Below are 22103 nucleotides of genomic sequence, written 5' to 3' on the forward strand. Positions count from 1 at the left end.
TCAGTCCCAGTTTCAATCACCACAGTGCAGAAAAGTTCCCTTCTCGGCGTCCTACTGACTCGTCTTGTATGACGCATCTATCGCCCATACCATATCAGCATGGGATAAAAATATGAGAACGTTTCATGCAGTAATCCATCCTCAAAGTGTTTTGAGCGCGGAACATTGGTTGGGAACCGCATTTGTTGTGTATGCTGCATAGCTAGCTATAGAAATTGAATCAAATCTGACAGTGGAAATATACTGTGCCAGTTTCCAGATGTCACCAATAAGACATCCAAGGTTCTGGTGCTACCTACGCCCTCTGGATATGGGTGCAGGGAAAGGGCTGGACCCGTCAAGGTGCCTCTCAACCTCTTTTTTCTGGTTGGTGTGTTAACTGACTCACAACCCCTCCGGCGAAGCGGCAGAAACCCTTATTCTATGAAACAGCTCGGACCCTGCTAATCTAGAACAGCAAAGAAAACACTTGATAAAAAACCTGGTGGGCTTTTCTTTCGGGAAGGACAAAAAGAAAGGAGAGGCTCCCAGGATACTTCCATAACTTCCTTCCAATTCTTTTCATCATGAATCCTCGCGCATTTCGGACCTTGAAGTTCGCCATGTCCCAGATTCAGACTCGCTCGTTTGCTAGTGCCTCGGCGACAAAACCGAGGCATCTTCTCTCTATCAGCGACCTCAGTCCTGCTGAGTTCACTCGGCTCGTCCTCAATGCCTCCGCTCACAAGAAGGCCGTGAAGGCCGCTTTCGCCGCCGGCCAGGAGCCGCCAAAACCTCTCCATGGCTCTCTGGCAGGAAAGACTGTGGCCATGATGTTCAGCAAGCGCAGTACCAGGACTCGTGTTTCGACGGAAGCTGCTGTCCAATTAATGGGTGGTCATCCCATGTTCCTGGGCAAGGATGATATCCAGCTAGGGGTAGGTCTCCTGCGACAGATGTGGTTCTATCATCAGTTCTGACCTGTGATCTATCTCTTCTAGGTTAACGAATGCTTACTTGACACATCTGTTGTCATTTCCTCCATGACATCGTGCATGGTCGCCCGCGTGGGGCCACATAGGGAGGTAACAGAATTGGCGGAGCACTCGTCGGTACCTGTTATCAATGCGCTCTCAAGTGATTTTCACCCTCTGCAGACAATTGCCGATTTCCAAACGATCCACGAGACATTCGGCGCCGGTCGGACGCCGACCGAGTCGAGCCTGGGTTTGGAGGGGCTCAAGGTTGCGTGGGTGGGCGATTCCAACAATGTGTTGTTCGACTTGGCCATTGGCTGCGTCAAGATGGGCGTCGACATCTCTGTTGCGTCGCCCGCCGGCTATGGCATCCCTGAGAAGATGCGCCAGGTGATTTTGGCTGCTGGCGAGGGTGTGGCCCGCCCGGGCAAGCTGTTCGAGACGACAGTACCTGAGGAAGCCGTCAAGGAGGCCGATATCATTGTGACGGACACTTGGGTGTCAATGGGCCAGGAGGACGAGAAGCAGAAGAGGTTGAAGGCCTTCGCCGGTTACCAGGTAACCAACGAACTGGCCACAAGGGGCGGGGCTAAGCCGGATTGGAAGTTTATGCACTGCCTGCCGAGGCATCCGGAGGAGGTGGATGATGAAGTGTTTTATGGCCCACGGTCTCTCGTCTTCCCAGAAGCTGAGAACAGGCTCTGGGCTGCTGTCGGTATGTCTATCCTTTCGTTCTGGTGGTTCCCAGATGCTTGTCCCATTGCTAACAACTCTTCTAGCGGTACTGGAGGCGTTCGTGGTCAACAAAGGCAAGATTCTGTAAAGGACTGGCGTCGGATGTTGAAAAGGAAAATCTTGGCGTTTCTGTGATTCCATGAAGAAAGGGGCAAGCAGGCATGGCATCAGGCGTAGTAGTGTGCTCAAAAGCAAATAATACCATGGGACAATGACAATTGATCAAACATATTTAATTTATTCAATTTTGCGCACAGAATACATAAATAAATGAGACCAGTATCTAAACATCTCCAAACTGTTCTAGCTCTTAACCAGGGGGGAGCTGACTGGCGTCGACAACCTCGTCGGCCTCTTTCATCGGGCTGTCCTCATCCGGCCCATACAGGGGCGAACGAGGCAGAGCCATCAGACCAGTCCTGGCAGACTCGAGAATGCCGAAGGGGGCAATGAGCTTGAGGAAGGAGTCTATCCTGGATGGTTTGGCGGACCTATATGACACAATTAAAAGATGTCCTGAGAAGTCTACCCAACTAAGGGAGAAACTTACACCTCGACAATGCAGCTATTAGTGCTAATGTCAAGAACCTTGCCGCCGAACTGGTGTGTAAAGTAGGTGATGTTCCGGAGATGCTCGTGCTTATGGCGTAGGGCCTCACTGGCGACCAGACGGCTGGGATGGAAATCCTTGGCCGTCTCTGCGAGGCTGGGCTGCTCAACCGCCTCTTGGCCATTTTCGCCCTGCTGAACGCCGTCGGCAGCAGTGATCTCGCGATGATGGGCAAGCAGCTCCTCGAAATACTCGGGACCGAGGATGTTGACCTTGGCCAGGAGCAACTCACGCTGGACAAGCGGAGCGTTGGTGTAGTCCAGCACAGCCCAGACAGGGACAAGGTCTTCGAGCTGGCGGCGAGCCTGTTCAACGACGCTGTCTTGACCCGTGAGCACGATAGTCATGCGCGAGAGATCCTCGACCTCAGTGCTGCAGACAACGAGCGAATCGATGTTGAAGCCGCGAGCGGCCAGGATACCCGACACGCGGGAGAGCACACCAGGCTCGTTCTGCACGAGGCAGTTCAAAACATGGCGCTTGGGGGGAGCCGCGGAGGGCGTCGGAGTCTCGTAGAGGATGTTGGAAACGGCAGCCTGAGCGGACCACGCAGGAGGGTTGTCGACGGGGAGAGGGGCGTGCCTGCGCCGAAGGGCTTTGTAGGCGATGGCTGAGGTCGAGCTGCTCTTAGAACTGTGCCGGACGGTGATCAGCGGCGCAAGACCCCGCGACAGAGGGACATCGCGAGCCTGCGCCGCTATCCTGCGGGAGGAAGCGAAGAGGCTGCGAGACGCCATCTTCAGCGGATCAATGGCGAGGCCGTAGGGCCCGTTGCGTTGAAGGAAGGCCTAATCCCGAAGCCTTCTTTAGGCCAACGTAACGAGTGTCGACTGCTGACAAGACGGCCGTCAACAAGTGAGTCACCTGGATGAAGGGAAGAAAAAGGAAAAAGTTTGGCCCGGACTGAAGCCAGCCAGATCTGTCACATCCACCCACACTGGACCGCGACCGATCGAGTCACGGCTACAGCAACCACCGAGCCGGTGCGGGCGAGGCAAATGCATTGGCCAATTGCCTGGATTGGCGAGTGGAGTTGCTGTTTGCCTCCGAACACGGACGCAAACGTGGGCCGGCTTGCCTCAGGTCACCTGACCTCCGGTTGGACAGGGCTTGGCATGGCAGTTACGTACCCCGGAAATCACAGTGTGGATTTACGATACAGTAAAATCTGCACAGTGCCGCAACGCGCGCGCAGCATGTGGTGGAATTTTCAATGCGTAGCCCGCCGTTCCGTTTCAAAGTTTAGAGGCATCGACGGCAACCGGGCTATTCTTCCTCCTCCATCGCCGCCCTTCAGTCTCTTCGATCTATTTTTGTTCTTTGTTGGCAATCCATTGACGGCAACAGCTTCGGTGAGCACGCTCAGCAAATGCGCTCAAGGCTATAGGCATCTGCCTGCCCGACTCTTCTCCGTTCACCCTAACCCTGTCGTTGCTTGTTTTCCTCGGCCACTTTCCCTAATCCTCCATCTTCAACAACTGCTCGCCAGGAACCACACGTGTGCCAACTAGAAACCTCTCATCCTCACGTTTACCATGGCCGACGACTCTGAGCAACGTAGCGCAAAGCGCTCCCGCTTCGACAAGACTGAACCTACGGAGCCGCGCCGCTCGCGCTTCGATCGTCGTTCTCGTTCTCCTCCCGCCAGGAGATCCGACACCGACCGCGACCGAGAACGCAGTCCTCTCAGCCGATCCCGTGACAACGCATCGTCCGACTCCAAGCCGTCTGACTCGAAATCTCCTCCCGTTGATCCCGCCGCCGCCGCCGCCGCTGCGGCTGCGAGAATCAATGCACAAATCCAGGCCCGCAAGGGAATTCAGCATGTCGATGTTCCTCCTGTTCGGTCGAGCTCCGTCGCCTCCAGCTCTAGCAACAATAATGCCAGCGACAACAAGAGCAGCAAGCCGAACCCGCCCAGCTACATCAATAGTGAGATGTATATCTCGGATGGCGACTACATTCAGGACATCGAAATCAACGACTTGCGCAACCGCTATCTGCTGACCAAAGGCTCAACTCAGAAGATGGTAAATATCACCTTGGTTTTTTTTGCTACACTGATCTCCATTATTATCAGCATTCTCGTGTCATGGCACAATGCTCCGGTTGCTGCTCATGACCGCTTTCTTGTGCGGGACGGTCTTGCTTACTCGAAGCATGATAGCTCGCACAGGCCCACCCTCTTTTGCATCTGCTGACCTCGGCTGCTTGATCTAGATCAAAGAAGAGACTGGTGCTGGTACGCCCACCTTGAACACTTACGTTGCTATTAGAGGACATCGGTTGACTAGTTGATTTTCCTGAAGATGTCACGACACGTGGAAGCTACTTTCCAGACAAGAGCCTAGCGACCCCTTCGGTATGTTTGACCCCAAACCACTTAGGCTCAGTCACTAGGACTGATATGCTAATGCCGCTGCGATGTAGAACCCACCGCTGTATCTCCACGTTACTAGCACGACCAAGGAGGGTTTGGAGAAGGCCGTCGCAAAGATCCATGAGCTGATGAAGCAGGAGCTTCCCCAGCTGGTGGATGAGCGTCGTTTCCGTCGACGTCAGGAAGAGCAGCATCCGGTTGAGCGCGATGAGTTTGGCCGGGTAAGAATGGTGCAGCAAAACTTGCTCTTTATTCGATCAGACTAACCATGCGTAGCGTAAATGGCCGGAAGAGAAGATTCCAATCGGCCTCGAGCCGATCCCGGGCTTCAATCTCCGCGCCCAGGTCGTAGGCCACGGCGGCGCCTATGTCAAGCACATCCAGCAGGAGACGGGCTGCCGCGTGCAAATCAAGGGCCGCGGTTCAGGGTACATCGAGGCGTCAACTGGGCGGGAGAGTGATGAGGACATGTACCTCCATGTTGCGTAAGTTCGCCTGTCCTTCTGGTTAAAATAGCAGGGTCGTTGCTAATGATACTTCTCAGCGGTCCTGACCCGAAGATGGTTGAAAAGGCCAAGGAGCTCTGCGAGGACCTACTGGCCAATGTGCGCGAGCAGTATGAAGAGTTCAAGAGCCGTCCTCATCGGAATTACGGTGGCTATGGCGGCCGCGGCGGCGGTGATTCTTACCACCCCGGCTACAACCGCGATAATCATCACCAAAACAACAACAGCAACCACCATAGCTACAGCAACTCTCCCGCTCCCGCTCCTGCTGCTGGCTCTTCTGTTTCGCCGTCTTCGTCGACTAACACTCCTGCCTCGGCTGCTGATTATGCCGCCCAGTACGCACAGTATTATGGGACTGATCCTTATGCTGCTTATGGCGGTTATCAAGCCTATGTTCAGATGTATCAGCAGTGGATAGCTGCTCAGCAGGCTGCTCAAGCGGGTCAGCCAGGTCAGGCCAGCCAGCCGGCCGCTACTCCGAGTGCTCCTGGTGCATCAACAGCCGTGGCTCCTCCGCCCCCTCCGAGTGAAGCTGCCCCTCCTCCGCCTCCTCCTTCCACGGCGCCGCCGCCGCCGCCCCCGTCTGGCCCTCCTGGGGCCCCTGGCGCGGGCGCTTACAATGCGGTATGTATTATTGAGTGCATGTCACATGTCGAGTTTATCAGGAGCTGACTTGTTGCAGGTCCCCCCTCCACCTGGTCTTTAACTTCACCCATCCTTAATCCCTCAGAACTTGCAAGTAGCCTTGGCCAAGATCACCGAAAAAAGGTGAGCAGGGAGTTAGCTTTGAAAACGGATAGGGATGGAGGTTGATGGTTGGTATGTTAGGTGGCTCGTCTGACTATGTGACAGGGGCTGGAGTTAAGGGGTTTGGTCTTCATTGCGGGTTGCTGTGCTTTTTGTTGGGGGGGGGGGGAGACGCTTAGAAGAAAGCCGTTGCACAGACCCCGATGATCCGTTTGACTGGTATCGGGGAACAGGGCGAACCCTATTTTATTTTGCGGGTCTTATCTTTCCCCTATCTCATCCATAGTACCCAGAGCGAACTATTGCCTGTTGCCCTCCATTTCGAGCATGCGATGGGTTTCTTGATCTTCATGTTGCAGTTCATATTTCTCTCATTCTTTCAACGTTACCCATGCCAAGACCCTGTGGAGGCAGCGGGATGTGAGCTCAGCGCTGGGGTAGGTCAAATATATACTTGTGTGGATGTGTTGCTTTCACCTTTTCTACCCATCATGACCTTGACCAAACATCAAGATCAAGCATCATCCGCAATCCAAGAACCATAGCCCGGATTGATCCACTGCGTATAACTTGCAGCGATTGCAAAATTGCTGTCACGTGACTGTAAGCAACTGACGGACGAAGTCGTTAAATCGAGGCCGGACGCATTATCAGTGAACCACGTTCCTCACTAAGCAGCTTCGTGTTCATCCTCCGCTTCCAACTCAATGAGCCACCAGCGGTACCCATCTCACGATGTCAGGGAGCCGCATTCGGTATCCTTGAAAGTTTTGCGGTATGTTCCAAGACTAATATCCACTTACCAGACCTTGTCGCTCCTAGCTATCTCTTTCGCAAGTCACCAAACTAATAGACTCTTGTTTCAGACTCTCCCGACCATCCTTGGTCGCCCAATATCCAGTCCAGCCACCCTTCTCACCTCCAGCTTCTCATCTCGCACCACTCTCTGCTTCGCTCGCCTACCACACCCCCAGCGACCAAGCCATCAACACCAATCCATCCCCCTTCATCATCACCCCAATCCTCAATCTGCCCCCTTCCTTCGGCTCGGCGTATGTTGGCGAAACCTTCAGCTGCACACTCTGCGTCAACCATGATGTCCCCCCTTCTCCTTCAGGCACTGTTGCGGCTCCCGACAAGACCATCCGTGACGTCCGCATTGATGCCGAGATGAAGACGCCTAGCTCACCTACTTCAATTAAGCTCAGCCTCTTACCTCCGGTCGCTGCTAATCCCTCCCACCACCCATCACCAGAATTAGGGACAGGTACCGAGGTAGATAGGGAGCCCCCCTTCATCCAAAGACAGCAGCAGCATCAGCAAGAGGACAAACTAGACCTTCTACCACCGGGCTCCTCACACCAACGAATTCTGTCATTCGACCTCAAAGAAGAAGGCAGCCACGTGCTAGCCGTAACAGTGTCCTACTATGAAGCGGGTCCGCTGAGCGGCCGCACGCGCACTTTTCGCAAGCTGTACCAGTTCATGTGCAAGCCGTCGCTGATTGTGCGCACGAAACCTGGAGCTCTGGCCCCAAGGAGCAAGAGTAATAGAAAGAGGTGGGTGTTGGAGGCACAGTTGGAAAATTGTAGTGAAGAGACGCTGTTGTTGGAGAGGGTTGGGATGGTGCTGGAGAAGGGGCTGAAGGGGGATGGGTGTAATTTCTGGGAAGAAGAGGAGCAGGGAGATGAATATGTGGGTGGTGAGGCTGGAGATGAGGGCCAGAGAGGGACACAAAGGGAATTGGGGCTGAGATCGAGCAAGAAGAACCGGCCAGTTTTGCAACCTGGAGAGACGGAACAGGTATGTTTTGTAATTGAAGAAGAGACAGCGGGTGTTGTGGAAGAAGTGGATGAGAGAGTGGTATTTGGTATTATGCAGATTGGCTGGAGAAGTGAGATGGGAAATAGAGGGTTCCTGTCAACGGGTAGGCTGGGGACACGAACCTTAAGGCCACGGGAAAGGGCTGTTCAGGCGTGAGCGATGAGGATGTGTCTACAATACCAGGATCAAGTCCGTCACGGAGGGCTTTTTGGTGTGAAGGCTCGTATCTCGCACGTGTTTCATCAATGCCAACCCAGCACTTCAAGCACAAAGCATACCCATTACCGTGGCTAGAACATGGATTAAAACCTCACATCGGAGGAGGAACGCATGTTTTCCCTGTTTAGAGATTGCGGAATTCCGTGGTAGTTACATGTTGTTACTCCCCATGTGATTGGTATTGAGTGGTTCAGCTAGACGTAGGCAAGCAAACGCAAGTCTATTCACAATCATTTGAAAGGACCGGCTAAACACTAGTTGCCCCTTAATTGAACCATCTATACTCATTTCAATCTGCCGCATATTTCGGCCCGGTTTTTCTTGAGCTGGAGAACTGGAAGCGTGAAGGGGGCAAAACATGGAACAATATCTTTCGAAGAGAAAATTCATATGAGTTTTGCAATGAAGATCTACAGCATCACCTGCGGGGGCTTTGGCTGATGCAGTTCCATGTTACCTAGACGATAATTACAGCCACACCCTGTGTTAACCAAAGAATATGGCAGCATGCCTGAGTTAATGGTGAACCAGGTTCTCGGATATGTGACCGCTACTCATATAAATGCGGGAGAGTCACCGTGTCATCCCGTACCGCGCCCGCAAGAAATTGTTTCTTGGTTCAGCGGGGTTGAGCCGCTCCGGCGTCTGACATCACGATTGGATATGTTAGTAACTGAGATGATTCAATTGCGTCCATGGCAAAAACTGATAATTCCTGTCATGACTTTCTGAGCCCATCAATTGGTTTTTCTTGTCAACCAAGAAAAGAATGGATGCAGGGTTAAGAGCTGGGGACGATAGAGTTTGACCCAGTAAAGACCTAATACTGCAACTCTGTTTTAAAACAAACATATCACAAAAGCTACCAATTCAGCAGGCGGAGTGCTTGGATAAGGACCAGACCAAGATCAAGCGAGTCGATGCAGTTCGCCAGGAATCGGCCGGATAGTAAAGTCCCACTGCAGTAGCAGCGATAGCGATATTGGGCCTTTCCAGACCTGATATGCGACCACCCGCGCGATTTCTTGGGGCTAGGTTGTTGGGGAGTCTATCAAGGTTCATGGAAACTAGTAGATGGCAGGACCACGCGAGCTCTTTGAGGATACACATACGCCAATGGAGTTCTTTAGAAGCACTGAAGTGTAAGCTGTCTCACAATCAGCAAAGGGATAGTGAGACCTGAGGATAATGTCTAACAGGCGTCACTAAGGTCAGTTTGGTGAAGGTTTGCCGTAGATCTAGGATTTCAGGTTCGCTGTGTTCATGAAGAGAGTTCGTTTGGCTCTCGCATTCAAAAGACGCTGCGGCATGCAGTGAGCCTCTATCTGTAGGAACAGCCAGAAATTAGATGCGGTTGTCGGCCGCAGTTTGACCAGACATTTGCCTCTCATTGCCATCCTTGTGCTGCACGTTGCCGTCAGCAGGGGCTTGCTATTGTCCAGCAGTCGATCAAATACGGATGGAGGTTAGCATGCAGGAAGCAAAAGGACAAGAGAGCCAGAGGCGAGGGACATGAGGGCATGGGGCTCCAGCTCGGAAGAGAGTAAGTATCATGAAACCTCAAAGTTTGATAACCGTGAGTGAATAGGAGAGCGCTGCAGGGGCGTTCCCTCAAATCCTGGTAAGTAGATGCAAGAGCGGAAGTGCGGTTGAAATAGCTGAAATGAAAAGAGCAAAAAAATCTGGAAGGAGGTTGGAGTGAGCCCGCATGTGAAGATGCAACCGTGGCTTGACAGACGAGAAAGGTGACGATGAAGTTCTGGCTCGTCGCATGTTGGTTTACCGTTCGGTGTTCACACTGTCGACTCTTCGAGACTTCAAGACAACCGCAACACCTCACCTTCTGTAGCCAGCACGGGTGTGGACACCAGCACAAGGGGAGAGCCCGCACTACTGCACTACTGCACCACCATGACAATCATGACAGGCAGTTTGACACCGAGATCTGGGGTTCGGCGTTGCCTGCCATATTCTACGTTTGATGCTCCGGGTCCCCGGCATGAGATGGGCGGTGATGGTGAGACGGCCAGCCTTCCGGTCCGTTGCAAAGCTCGGAAAACGTCCGTCTCCGGGTATTGCGGCCGAGCGCCCTAGAGCTAGAGCCAGAGCCAGAGCCAGAGCCAGAGCCAGAGCCCGCTCGCCCCTGGGGCCCCCAGCCCAGGGGCAGCTGTCGAGATGGTTCCACATGACGAGATCCACAGCCAAGAAGCAAGTCCGTATCTGAATGGATTAAACCGTGTACAGAGATGGATTACGCTTCCCGTATTTCGTTTCCCCCCACATTTTCGCTTTTGTTGTTGTTGCCCAGGGCGCTTCATCCATCAGTCCTCAAGAGAAGAAGGGCGATGATGAACTTGCTTTGTCGACAGCAAGCCTCTTTGCAGCTCAATTGGTGAGTGGCATTGATGTAGCTGGTGTAGCGAGCAAGAAAACAGCGGAGGATGGGGACCCCTCGATAATGTCTCCGTAAGCTGCACGGGGTTTGAAACACTGACGATGAATGCGCGATGGGGCCTTCCAGGGCGAGCGACAGGCGAAGTGGAAAGAAGGCTCAGAAATCGGCCCATCGCCCACTCAACCTGGGCACCACACCAAAACGATTCTCGCATTTGTTACCGTGATATCTCAACAGGTGCTGACAAGAAATTAGAGGCGCGGGTTTAACATCAGTATCATGTGTACTGGGAACTTCAAGACGGCTGCAGCATTTCGGGTTCGTGGCCAGACCTTAGCGATTGAATGGCGTTCGGCTTGACCAGTTTGGTGTGCATGCAGCCATTAAAAGTAAAATGCCCTGGACCACAGGAGCCAGAGCGCGAGCTAGGAATGCAGGGGCGTAAAAACGTGCCGCACCTCCTGCAGCTGAGTTGCAGGGGTTAGCGTTAGGCCGGAATACATGCAGCGAAGCAAGTGCTGGATTGGATGCAGCAGGGTTTCGAACATGGCGGATGGAAGAGCAGGACCGCAGGGGCCAACTGGAAAACAGACAGCAGTGTTTCCAACGGTCAAAGAGAAAGATTGAAAGAAGCTTCACCTCCACGCATGAATACACGGGGGATTACGGATTACATACACGAACGATTGCGACCCTGCCGCAGCTCACAACTACATCTGTCGCAACCGTAGATAGACAGAGAGACGACTCGACTGGACGGGCCCTGGTTGCGCTCTGGACAACGGCGGGGCCACGAGACCAGAAGCAATTCGACTCTTGTCCTTCCACGTTGGGTCGGTTTCCTACTTTCTGCCAACATTAAGACATTAAGAAACCGTAACAGCCTGCGACCCACGCACCAAAAAAAGAAGTCGTGGACAGCCCTAAAGTGCTAAAGTGCGCCTGCACTGTGGTGTGTGGCCCCAGTTTGATACCAGTTGCCCAGCCAAAAACAGGACATCGTCCAGTGCATCCACGCCCCCATCCTCTGACGGGCAGACTAGTGGATATCAATTCATCTGACACTGGGCTTGATCCTTGTGAACACCCCGGAGAACCAGAAGGCATCCGGTACCCAAGCAGCGTTCTGCTCCGGACCTCACAGAACCTCTGGCAACCTTCCACCTTTTCCTTCCTGTCTTTTGCTTGCTCCAAGCACCGTGGACTGTCTGTAGTGTGCTCCCAAGCAGCGCAGCGCGGTTAACGGGGATTCCATGCCGACATTTTCTGATCTTGGGCCTCGTGTTGCCGAATCCCGGTCCCAGCTCCATTCGTTCAACGTTCGCTCCCTCCTGCTGGCAGATCCTCTGGACTTCTGATTGCTCGCCCCCCCCCGGGCCCCCCCTCCAATCCACCGCCGATCGCTTCGGCGCCTGTATCCTGCAGCTTGACGCTCGCTCACTCGCTCGCCGACCTTCGGTATCCCCCGACTATAGGTCGTTGGACCTTCACGTCTGTCGAAAGGACAAGCCCAAAGCGCGTCGACCGATCGCAACACCTTACCGCGGCATCGTGCTGTACCTTCAGGGGCGGGGGCCGTCTCTCTGCCCACCGCTCTGTTTCTGAGTCTCTTGACCGACTGGACAACTAAACAAACGGGCTTTCAGTGTTGCGCACCTGGGCATTTGCGCGCAGCCCGAGTTCCGAGATTTTCCCACGACTCTGATATCCCCCTCCCCCCCCCCAATCACAAGTTCATAAGCTGGCTCTCAAGTCAAGGCAGCGACCTAAACAGAAAGCCGACTTCGACGAGAACGGACCAAGAGAGTAGTGTATCATGGACGACAGCGCCTCAGCGCCGCTTGCCGACTACTTTTGGATAGCCGGTATCGAGCACATTAGCTACAATGACTCCCTCGACGATTATGCCCCGGCTGCCCAGCCGACCCAGCTAGAAGAGACCATTGTCGAGGACGGCGAGGGCGAGGAGTCGGCTACCACGCCCTCGCGCGCGACTGTCCGACACTCCCGTCAGAACTCGGCCAACCGTTTATCCACTATCTCGAATCATTCCATAACGCCTTCTGTCATCAGCGTGCAACGTGTCTTGGAAGAGACCGATGGAAATACGAGGAGCAACCGCAGCAGTGCTACCATCCGCCCGAACCCTTCTCCAGGAGTTAACAGTGGAAACAATGGCCTCTCGTCAGGTGGCGGCGAAGGAATTGGCTTCGACGGCTTTCCCTCAGACTTCGATTTCGACAAGGCTCTCCTCAAGTTTGCCGCCGAGCGAGAGAACTTCCTCGAGGATCTGACCTTTAGCGCTGGCGCAAAGATCCAATCGAGGCCCCCGATGGTGAATCCGAGGACAGAGAAGCTTAAGGCCGAGGACACGGGCGACCATAGCGGGAGAAAGAGTCCTCTCAGGAGCATCCGTGGCAGCATCCGTCGCAAGATGAGTTTTAGGGACATGACCAGCGTCCGGAAGCAGCCGATGCCTCCCAGAGCAGGTATGTCTTTTTGTAATTTCGATGTCTTGTGGGTGTTAAATGGGCCACTGACTCTCTCTTTGCAGCATCCGTCCGGACCGCTAAGCGTCTGAGCAACTATAACTCGGTCATTCCTCCTCCCGAGCCCCTGAACACTGACCCCGATATGCATCCGCTTAAGAGGCGGTTCGAGCCCGTACTCCTTGACAGGTATCCTGCACGGGACGCCTCACCCGAGGAGCTGGCCAGAAGGGGCAAGTTCCCGGACTACGTTCCCATGTTCGCCTTCCCCAACGACATTCAGATCGTTTCCTCTGACGACCGGCCGCGCTCGACTTGGCACGGCTTCACCATGACTGGAGAGGACAACACTAAGATTTACGGCATTGCCATCATTGTCTGGACCGCCCTTAGTGCAGACATTGCGGAGGAAGTGGAGAAACGCTGCGAAATCTGGCGTCAGAGACACATGTCTAACGAGGAAAGGGAGCTCGCCGCAAGTTTAGGCGGCCGTCTGGCCGCTGAGAGAGCTAACTTGTCCCAGCTCCTAGCAAAACTGGGTACTGTTCCCTCTGGGTCGCCGCAAAGAGAGGCATTGGACGAGCAAATCAGCGCGGTTGAAGAAAAGATCGCCCTCATGACTGAGATGTTGAGGCCACTCCGGCACGGCGCCGCTTCGAAGATCGACGGCCTTACCGCAGGCGAGACAGGCCTTTGGGTCCCTCGCGCATACGGTATCCTCGGTCGCGACCCGTCCAAGATGGCTTTCTGGAAGGAGTGGCTCAGGGCTGTCACCGTTCCTATGACGGATGGTGCCATCTTGCGTGTGCCGCCAAGTTCCCCCAAGGTCGGCCGTTGGCAGCCCCTCGAGCGTTATGTGGTCAACCTGTGCACCGAGGCTTTTAGCCCCCTCAGCTCCCTGACCCAAGTCGAGATTGGCGTTCGGGAATTGAGGCTATATGCTCGGAAAGAGGCGGCTAACGAGCTCCCCGGGTCACGGAGCATCGATATATACGCCCTCTTCCGTTGTCTGTCCCTTGAAAATATCGTCCTTCTGTTCGAGTGCGCTCTTTCGGAGGGCCGCATCATCTTCCTTTCTTCACATACGGCCATGCTGCATCTTGCAGCTCACGCATTGGTCAACCTCCTCTATCCTTTCAAGTGGGCGAGCATCTTTATTCCCGTTCTGCCCGCTCGACTCATCTCGGCCCTTGAGGCCCCATGCCCATACATTGTTGGCGTGGAGCGGCGATACGAAAGGATCGATATCCCGCAAGAGGACTACGTCCTGGTCGACCTTGACAAGGATACCATCGATGCCAACCCGAAACCTCCAAGCTTACCACGGCAAATCCGGCGCAAGTTGTTATCTCTTCTGCAGATTGCGGCTCCTCACCGCATCCGGTACGGAGTGGCTTCTGGCCCCCCCCCGTATGCAGTCGAGTCGTTCCCCTACGATGCATACTCCTGCGAAAACGAAACGCTTTACAACCCTCTTCCGGTCAAGAGCACCTTGGGCAAATGGGTTACACAAAACTCGTCAACGTTTGCTGAGCCAGACACGTCCAACTCGATTCGGACGCCCCTCTTCAATGCCTTCACCAAGGCCAAGGTCGACCACAGTAAGACGGATCGCCCGCAGACCGCGAAGTCGAGCAAAGGTAGCCCACCCTCGTCGGTATCGCCTGTGTCGATGAACTTCCCGCCCATGCCTACAACGCCTGTGTCTCGTAGCGACTCGGGTTTCGCGCAAACCCTCCGAGAGAAGCGGTCCGGTCACTTCGATGAGAAGTCAAGGCGCAGCTCATCGTTTGGTATGGATAAGTACCATCACCATCCTCCGATGCAGCATCGGCCAAGCCTGCCGTTCCTCAACGGTCATAGCCAGCAGCTGTCGATCTCCGCGATTTCGATTGATTCTCAATCCTCTTTTGGCGGGTATGCGCCGTCAACATATGCCCAGAGCACGATCGCCGCATCGACCATTATGCCCAACATGATGATCCAACCAGTACAGAATACGGACAGCACAGTCTGGGTCGAGGGTCACTGCTTTGACTGGACCGCTTCGGAGGCCAACTCCATCTGTACCATTTGCGATGAACGTGCCGAAGGTGATGGGTTGTTCAAGTGTTCAGGCTGCGACTGTTTATCCCATAACCGCTGCCTGGGTTTTGTATCGCTTGTCTGCCCGCAAGCCTTCCACCCGGATCGCGTCCGGGCGGCATTCGTCCGCTGCATGGCCAGTCTCTTATACACATACCGCAAGCACCTTGGCCGGCCTTCCCGCGAACAGAAGGCCAATGGCCAGCTGTACGCCTTTGACATGGACGGCTTCATCCGCAGCCTGCCATATGACCAGCAGGAGTATGCGACTATGTTAAGGGACACTCAGGGTAAGCCCCTGGATCATTTCATGACGCCTACTCAAGATCTTTTGCTAACTGCAACAGCCTTCAACGAATTCATCCACGAGCGCGAGCGCCATCCCGCCTCTGACCCATCTATCCGTTTGTTTGACGAAATCATCCTCGCCAAGAAGGCTCGCGGTCGTCCCGCCTTCTCTACCGGTCTCTCTCGTCTGTCTACGCTCCGGGCTGCATCCACCTATATTCCCCCATCCTCTACGTTCTCTACAGCCGGTTCTCTCCCCTCGCGTCCCGGCTCCAAAGCGCCCAACTGGTTGACCGATACGTCAGACCATATCTGGCGGACTGCGTCGGTGCCCTCGCCGGCTACAAGCAGCAACAAGTTTGCGGGAGATAACTACCGGGCTGTGGTGACGCGTGTGCCGCTCAGGCTAGACCCGAGCCTGATGAGGGAGCCGCGCGCCATTCAGGGTATACCTAGGCCTGAGCAGGGCCGGGGGATGAAGGGTGTCGTCAGGAAGCAAGTTGCTAGTATGTTGGGACCGCCGAGTGAGGGGTTCAGCGTCCCATGAGCTTGCTTCTTTTTTTTTTTTCCTTCCAGTTGTGGTTGATTGAGAAAATGACTGGCTGATTGGTTGGTTGAGTAGAGAGCAGAAGAAGTGGCATGATGATGTGTTTGTTTGGATTGTGGTTGTATGGGGTAACTTCTTGTTTTGGTGGTGTAAACATGAGAGTAGGGGGAGAGAGAAAGAAAGGGGGGGGAGTACACATTGCATTCACACATAGGCTTTCCACACAGACACACATACATATGTGGTATACAGGAAATGGGTCTTTGTTTCAGCAGTTTGTGTTATAGGTTGTAATTCTCTCTCATCATATTCAATGCATTCTGTGTACTCGTCGGAAATAAAGTTATCTGGTTCTTTTCTCTTGTACGATTTTCTGTGCAGTTCAAAACTCACTCTGTTCTGACACCTGTTCGTGCAGATATTTATGCAAACATTAACCTTCTTAAAGGAATGAAACTTGGGGACGTTAACATCTACATAATCTCTTCTGTGATATGAGCGAATAACTTGATTTAGCCCATACAAAGAGAAACATCACAATCATCATGTAGTATCTCGATTTAAGGGAGAAAATAACCGTAAGAGCATTTCCACGCTAACTGAAGGCGACTTTTTTGTTCCCCTGTTGACTAACTCTATAGTAAGCATATCATATCGTTGTCCCCATCTACACACCACCTCAAAGCACAAGAAAGGGGTAATATTTATAAAAGGATCAATATGCCGGTTCCCAATGCCATAAACTCAGTATAGGCCCAAATGCTGTCCTTATAACACCAAACTCCATCCCAAGCATCCAGCATACCTCCGAACTGGATAATTCACACTTCTCTCCCATGATCTAGGTCTCAACCTCAGACTAATCAAGCAGCCTGCGGCCCAGAAGGCCCGCTCCCTCCATTCGGATCCCCATTCCCATCTTTCCCGGGCCGGAAGCCGCCACTCCCACCATCACCGCCGCCAGACCCACTAACCTTCGACTTGGAAGGTTTCTTGTCGTACCGCGGCATGCGCTCGTATGCATTTGGGCTCGGGTTCCTCTTGCGCTGCTTCTGCCTGCGCCGATGACTACACCCACCCTTGTCGTGGTCGGCGTCAGGGACTTTTCGTCCGCCCGAGGAGTCGTCTGAGTCGGAGTCGGAGGATGAGGATGACGAGGAGTCTTCTTCGGAGGAGGAGTCGATGCTGTGCGGACGGTGGTAGATGCAGCAGACTGGGATTAACCAAGTTAGCGGAGGGTTGCAAAGAGACTTGGGTCAAGTGACAGGCTCACCTTTGGACTTTTTTTTGTTCAGGCCTTCGTTATCGACCACGTCAGAGCGCCAGGTTACGGAGCGATTTGACGGCGCGTGGGCGCCGCGCAACCGGAGGATTGCTGGAGGGTGCGTTTCGGTCTGGTTCTGCTGGATTTCTGTAGAGGGAGTGGTGTGTGTTTGGGTCAGGCTGCCCGTGGGCGGCAGTATTTGACGCGTTGATCCCTCGGCTGGGGGCGCCATTCTTGTTGGGGGATCGTGTGTTGTGAGATATATGGGTTATTCAGCTCAAGAGCCCGATCTTTGTTAAGTACAGCTCCGGATGGCAACAACCTGGGCGGGCTGATGTTTTGAAGACGGTGGTTAATGTTTGAGGCGTCGGCAACTATTTGCGCGGAATCAGTCGAACCTGGGAGTTTAATCCGGTTTCGCTCAATCTGGCGAATATTGGGGAGGGAAAAAAACAAATTGATGAGTCTTGTTCCTGGCGAAGATGTCAGAACACAGGAAAGCATCAGCCGACAGGCGCTTGAGCCTCAAGTCAAGCTGCTGAACCTTGCCCCGCGCTGGGGTCTGCTTCCACTTGGGCAGGATGCCTACAGTCTAGGGTCACGGACTTCGGACCCATCGGGCCCAGCTTCCATGGTAATCACTAAGATGTACTACGCAAGTTGCAACCAGTACGTTACTTACATTGAATCGCTTGGCACAGTATGAATTAGAACATCTGAATATGGACATACTGTGCATGACCCTGATCATGAAGCTCTTCAACCTACTTTTCTGTCAGTGTGTCATTGAAACAGCCCAAGTCCCTAACACTGCATGTTATTGAGGAACCTAGTTTTCAAAATATATCATATCAATTTTTCCCTTTCATTCAGCCTATTTTGTTTCCTCAGTTCATTGCCTGGTACTTTGTATAGGTAGACAAGTCTCCTGTGACCATCTAGGTTCGCATTGAACTCGAACAGCGAGCCTATTGATCATTGTTTCAAGATGCAGAAATGATGTGTTTTTTTTTAATTCTCTCGTGTTTTGACAAATCCCTACTTATTAGTCTAGAGCTCTGAGTCTTGGTTGGAAAACCGTTGCAGTTATTGACGACCAAGTGTCTGTCCTTGGTCTGGCCATCATGTAGAGATCGTGAAGCACGGCGGAGGACACTACCATATGAGAGTAGTGACAACCTTGCACAACTAAAGTTAAGCTTGACCTGATTCAACAACATTGACAGCATAGGAATATCTAGTCTTTCTTGAAAGGAACTGGGATAAGCAACGTGAGTTGAACGTGTTTACCGCTTTCACATGGAAGTCTGGCCCCCCGGCAGAAGTTGACGGTGGGCTATAGATGATCAGTGCCGTATCTATGATGAACTGGTTGAGGCAGACACAGTGATTCTTTCAACGGGTCTGTAAAAGCTGTGTTCTCACGGCTTGCTGCAGCTAAACCATTGTCATTGTGCGGAATCTGTGGTCGTCTGCAGGCACTCTATGTGTAAAGAGGTCTTGTCCAATTTATATGATGAAACTGGCCTAGAGCCTGCGACTGAGCTTGCTGGGTGTACTTCAAAACCAGATGTTAGTTGAGGAGTAACAACCATCTGGACTGTTACCGTCGCACCAGTTTGGTCTCCGCCTGAGCATCTGGCCATGTCTATCCAGGCTCCGCGCTGCCATATCTGCCATCACCGGGGGTGATTATCGGTTTCCCAATTCACCAGCACCAGATCATCGCACCTCTCGGCCTTGTTTCCTCTGGCCCCTCCCATCCGATGCCTTCTTTGACAAGCCTGCCATGGCAATGTCTCGTCCTCCTTGTTCCCGCAAAAACCAAAACCAAAAAGCTTCCTCTCGATTTTTTTTGGGGGTCTGACAGCTCAACAGTGACGTCAAACCACAGCTCGTGTCCCACGGCAAAGAGCAAGCAGCCTGCCGTTTATGCAAACAGTAAGTTCGTGGCTGCAGGAACGCATCATCTGTTTTCTTTCTGGAGGGGAAGAGAGAAAAAGCTGCTCCAATTTCCTGCGAACTTTGAACCCTCTGGCACCTCAGAAGTCGAAGAGGCGACTTCGTGTTGCGACCTGGAACCTGCTTTCCTACAGCATCCTGCCAGCACTAAACTGTTGCTTTGCTCTCACGCTCTCTCTCCCTTCTCAACTCCCTTCTCAACTCCTTTCCCAAACCGATTCCTCCATGGATTGCGACTGAAAATGTATTTTATAACTCGGACCACTAACCACCCATGAAAACCAGGCAGGAACGATCACAATTGGCTTTGCTCTCTCGCTACCCCGCCCACATCCAGTCCACAGCCAGAAGAGGAAGTTGCTGCTTCGGTGATGGTCCCTTCCCGAACAGCCCACGATGGACAAGATGAATGACTCTGTGCCGTTTTGCACTTCTCTTGACTTGTCCGACAAGTCCTCCTCCTTTGAGGGCCAGCCTGATGCGGCGACGGACTCAGAGACTCGTGGACACACTTTGCTCGACTCTTCAACGGCACAGATGCCACCTCCCCGGCCCAGGGCCAACCCGCCTCGGCGGGATGTCGACCTCAGCGAGTTCCTGAGTCCCCAGGACAAGGACGAGCTCGTATCGCTCATCCACACTCTCACCGAGTCGATGCTGAAGCGAATTCTACGTTCGTTTGACCCCTCGAGCAAGGACGATCCCTCGTTGCCATCGCGAGTTGCCTTCTGGGGCAAGCTGCCCTCGTATCTCAGGGACAACAACCTGTCCAGTTCAGTCAACGAGATGCAAACCCGGAGCTCTCTCTTGGAAAATCTGAAACCCTCTCGCTCCAAGAAGGCGGGTCGGGCGGCGAAGAAGCTGGGCCAGGCCCCCCCAAAGGCCGATAAGAAGGCTGACAATGCAGCTGTCAAGGAGGAGATGCAGGCACCGCGGCTGCCAGAGCTCAAGAAGGAGGTCATACAACACTTCAGGAAATGGCAGAACTCGGTCCACAAACGTATTGGCGATATTTCTGTGAGGAGGCCCCCCGTTGCCACGTTCCCCAGGGGACGCAACAGAAGGGGCAGAAGGGGTGATTGTAAGTGTTTTAGACCCGGACTGAAAATGTCATGCTCGCTGACAACCATAGCATCCAGGACCGCGGCACAATTCTCAGCCCTGGCGCTGCGCAATGGCGGGCCGGGCTTGGCTTTGGAAGCTGATCCCTTGTTGGAGCAGCTCTACCCCCCGACCCCGACGACACTCGCTTCGTGGCCAGTCGAAAAGAGATGCCTGTTGTTGCACGTCATGATTTTGTTGCTGATATCGCTCGAACACTATTCCGCCTACACGCGCACTCTGCTCTTGAATCTAACCTCGTCGCTTCGCTTGCCACTGCGCGTCTTTGTCAATGACGAGGTTCGTGTCGGAGGCGCCATGGCTCACGTTGCGAGAATCATCCCACCCGAAGCCCTGTTAGCGCGAAAGCAGGAAGGAAAGCCCTCTAGAAAGTGGAAAGAGGCTCTCGCGTCCATGCCTGGCATCGCTATCGCTGGCCCCCGCGGTTTAGCCATACCGCTCGCAGCCGCAGGTTTCGGGTCCATCTTGGGCATTACTGGAATCAATGTTGCAACTACCGCCTCACTTCTTGCCTCCATGACGGAGAACGGCTTAAAGGTGGGCTCTTTCTTCGGCGTCCCAGGGGCCAGGCTCTCCTCCGGAAAGATGATGGAGCACTATCTGAAGGATGTGGCCGATTTCGCGTTCCTACCGCTTCGTGGTTCGATTGGCGAAAATATCGAACTGGGCAAGGTCGCCAACGACAGCCGCCGTCTTCGCGTGGTTCTGGGTATTTATGGGTGGCTGACGAACAAATCGGACCTCGGTAGCCACTGGCGTTGCTTGGGCAGCGAGCTAGAGGCCTATACGGTTCGCTGGGAGGTAGACACTTTGTCAAAGCTTGGTGAATCATTCGAGCTCATGCTCAAAAGTGCAACGTGGGCGGCGGCTAAGAAGGAGATCAAGGCTCGCGTCAGCAGTGAGCCTCGTTCCATGCATCCCAAGACTAACGGTGTGAACGCTAATCAAAATGGTCCAGTCTTGACGCATTTGACCGACCGCCGCTGGCCTGCTGGCCTCCTCAAGCTTAGCAAGGTCATTGACCACAATTGGCATACAGGCATGGTCCGGGCTGATAAGCTTGGTATCGCCCTGGCAGACGTTCTCATCAGCAAGGCCCAAGGTGAGCGAGGTGTTTCGCTCATCGGTTACAGCCTCGGAGCTCGTGCCATCTATACATGCTTGATGTCCCTCTGCGAGAGACGCGCTTTCGGCTTGGTTGAAAACGCGATCCTCATGGGTACTCCTGCACCGTCGGATCCGCTGGCTTGGTGTGCCATGAAGAGTGTGGTGTCTGGCCGCTTAGTCAACGTATACTCGGAGAACGATTATATTCTCGGTTTTCTATCCCGGATGTGCAACATCCAGTTCGGGCTGGCCGGCATCCAGCGCATCACTGGAGTGGACGGTATCGAGAACGTGGATGTCTCTGCTAAGGTCAGTGTTCACACGAGGTACCGGTTCCTCGCTGGCAGCATCCTGCGGCACATTGGCTGGGGTGACCTAAACGAAGGGGAAATTGATCTCGCTGAAGCCGCCATGGCCGCTTACGAGGAGGAACAGCGGAAGCATGAAGAGAGACGTGAGATGATCGAGAATGGCGCCGTACTTACCAGCAAGGAAAACGAACAGGGTATTATTCGTACCCGGATGCGTAAGAAGGGCAGGAAGTAAGGTTGTATCTGTCGCTGAGTTGATGTGTTTGCTTAGGCAGGGAGTGCACGGTGTTTAGCAACTGATATTTCCGACAGGTGGAAGGCGGCGGCGCAACTAGTACGGAGTTGCATTTTATTTGTCCTTGGTCTTTTCCATTAGCATCAGTTAGGTACTGGTATGTTGCCGGCAGAGGCATTTATGGGAGACAAACCAAAAGAACAACATCTCGGAAGGATTATTATCACCAACTCGAATCATCCTTGTGCCCCTTTGGTGATTTTTGTGTATTGGAAGCAAGAGGGAGAAGAGTTGATGCGGAGGTTCATCGAACTTTAG

At 53.5% G+C, this 22103-nt stretch overlaps 6 protein-coding genes across 6 annotated transcripts; 4 read left to right on the plus strand and 2 right to left on the minus strand.

The window, feature by feature from the left end:
- Positions 1–566: 566 nt before the first annotated feature.
- CTHT_0008700 (ornithine carbamoyltransferase-like protein) lies at positions 567–1779 on the plus strand (the record flags this gene model as incomplete). Its single annotated transcript, XM_006691334.1, has 3 exons — positions 567–917; positions 981–1671; positions 1736–1779. The coding sequence occupies 3 exons, from the start codon at positions 567–569 to the stop codon at positions 1777–1779; spliced, it is 1086 nt and encodes a 361-aa protein (XP_006691397.1).
- Positions 1780–2001: 222 nt separating this feature from the next.
- CTHT_0008710 (acetolactate synthase small subunit-like protein) lies at positions 2002–3038 on the minus strand (the record flags this gene model as incomplete). Its single annotated transcript, XM_006691335.1, has 2 exons — positions 2002–2182; positions 2242–3038. 2 exons carry the CDS (start codon positions 3036–3038, stop codon positions 2002–2004), a joined length of 978 nt encoding a protein of 325 aa, XP_006691398.1.
- A 798-nt stretch (positions 3039–3836) lies between these two features.
- Positions 3837–8929, plus strand: CTHT_0008720 (uncharacterized protein; the record flags this gene model as incomplete). Its single annotated transcript, XM_006691336.1, has 9 exons — positions 3837–4331; positions 4522–4543; positions 4641–4663; positions 4732–4902; positions 4958–5166; positions 5226–5814; positions 5921–5958; positions 6804–7740; positions 8855–8929. 9 exons carry the CDS (start codon positions 3837–3839, stop codon positions 8927–8929), a joined length of 2559 nt encoding a protein of 852 aa, XP_006691399.1.
- A 3262-nt stretch (positions 8930–12191) lies between these two features.
- On the plus strand, positions 12192–15784 carry CTHT_0008730 (uncharacterized protein; the record flags this gene model as incomplete). The annotated part of the gene is made up of 3 exons (XM_006691337.1): positions 12192–12864; positions 12930–15239; positions 15297–15784. The coding sequence occupies 3 exons, from the start codon at positions 12192–12194 to the stop codon at positions 15782–15784; spliced, it is 3471 nt and encodes a 1156-aa protein (XP_006691400.1).
- An 863-nt stretch (positions 15785–16647) lies between these two features.
- CTHT_0008740 (uncharacterized protein) lies at positions 16648–17280 on the minus strand (the record flags this gene model as incomplete). The annotated part of the gene is made up of 2 exons (XM_006691338.1): positions 16648–16997; positions 17058–17280. The coding sequence occupies 2 exons, from the start codon at positions 17278–17280 to the stop codon at positions 16648–16650; spliced, it is 573 nt and encodes a 190-aa protein (XP_006691401.1).
- A 2126-nt stretch (positions 17281–19406) lies between these two features.
- On the plus strand, positions 19407–21785 carry CTHT_0008750 (uncharacterized protein; the record flags this gene model as incomplete). The annotated part of the gene is made up of 2 exons (XM_006691339.1): positions 19407–20091; positions 20143–21785. The coding sequence occupies 2 exons, from the start codon at positions 19407–19409 to the stop codon at positions 21783–21785; spliced, it is 2328 nt and encodes a 775-aa protein (XP_006691402.1).
- Positions 21786–22103: the final 318 nt, after the last annotated feature.

The sequence above is a fragment of the Thermochaetoides thermophila genome (genome assembly GCF_000221225.1).
Source record: "Thermochaetoides thermophila DSM 1495 unplaced genomic scaffold scf7180000011812, whole genome shotgun sequence".
NCBI classification, from domain to species: domain Eukaryota; kingdom Fungi; phylum Ascomycota; class Sordariomycetes; order Sordariales; family Chaetomiaceae; genus Thermochaetoides; species Thermochaetoides thermophila.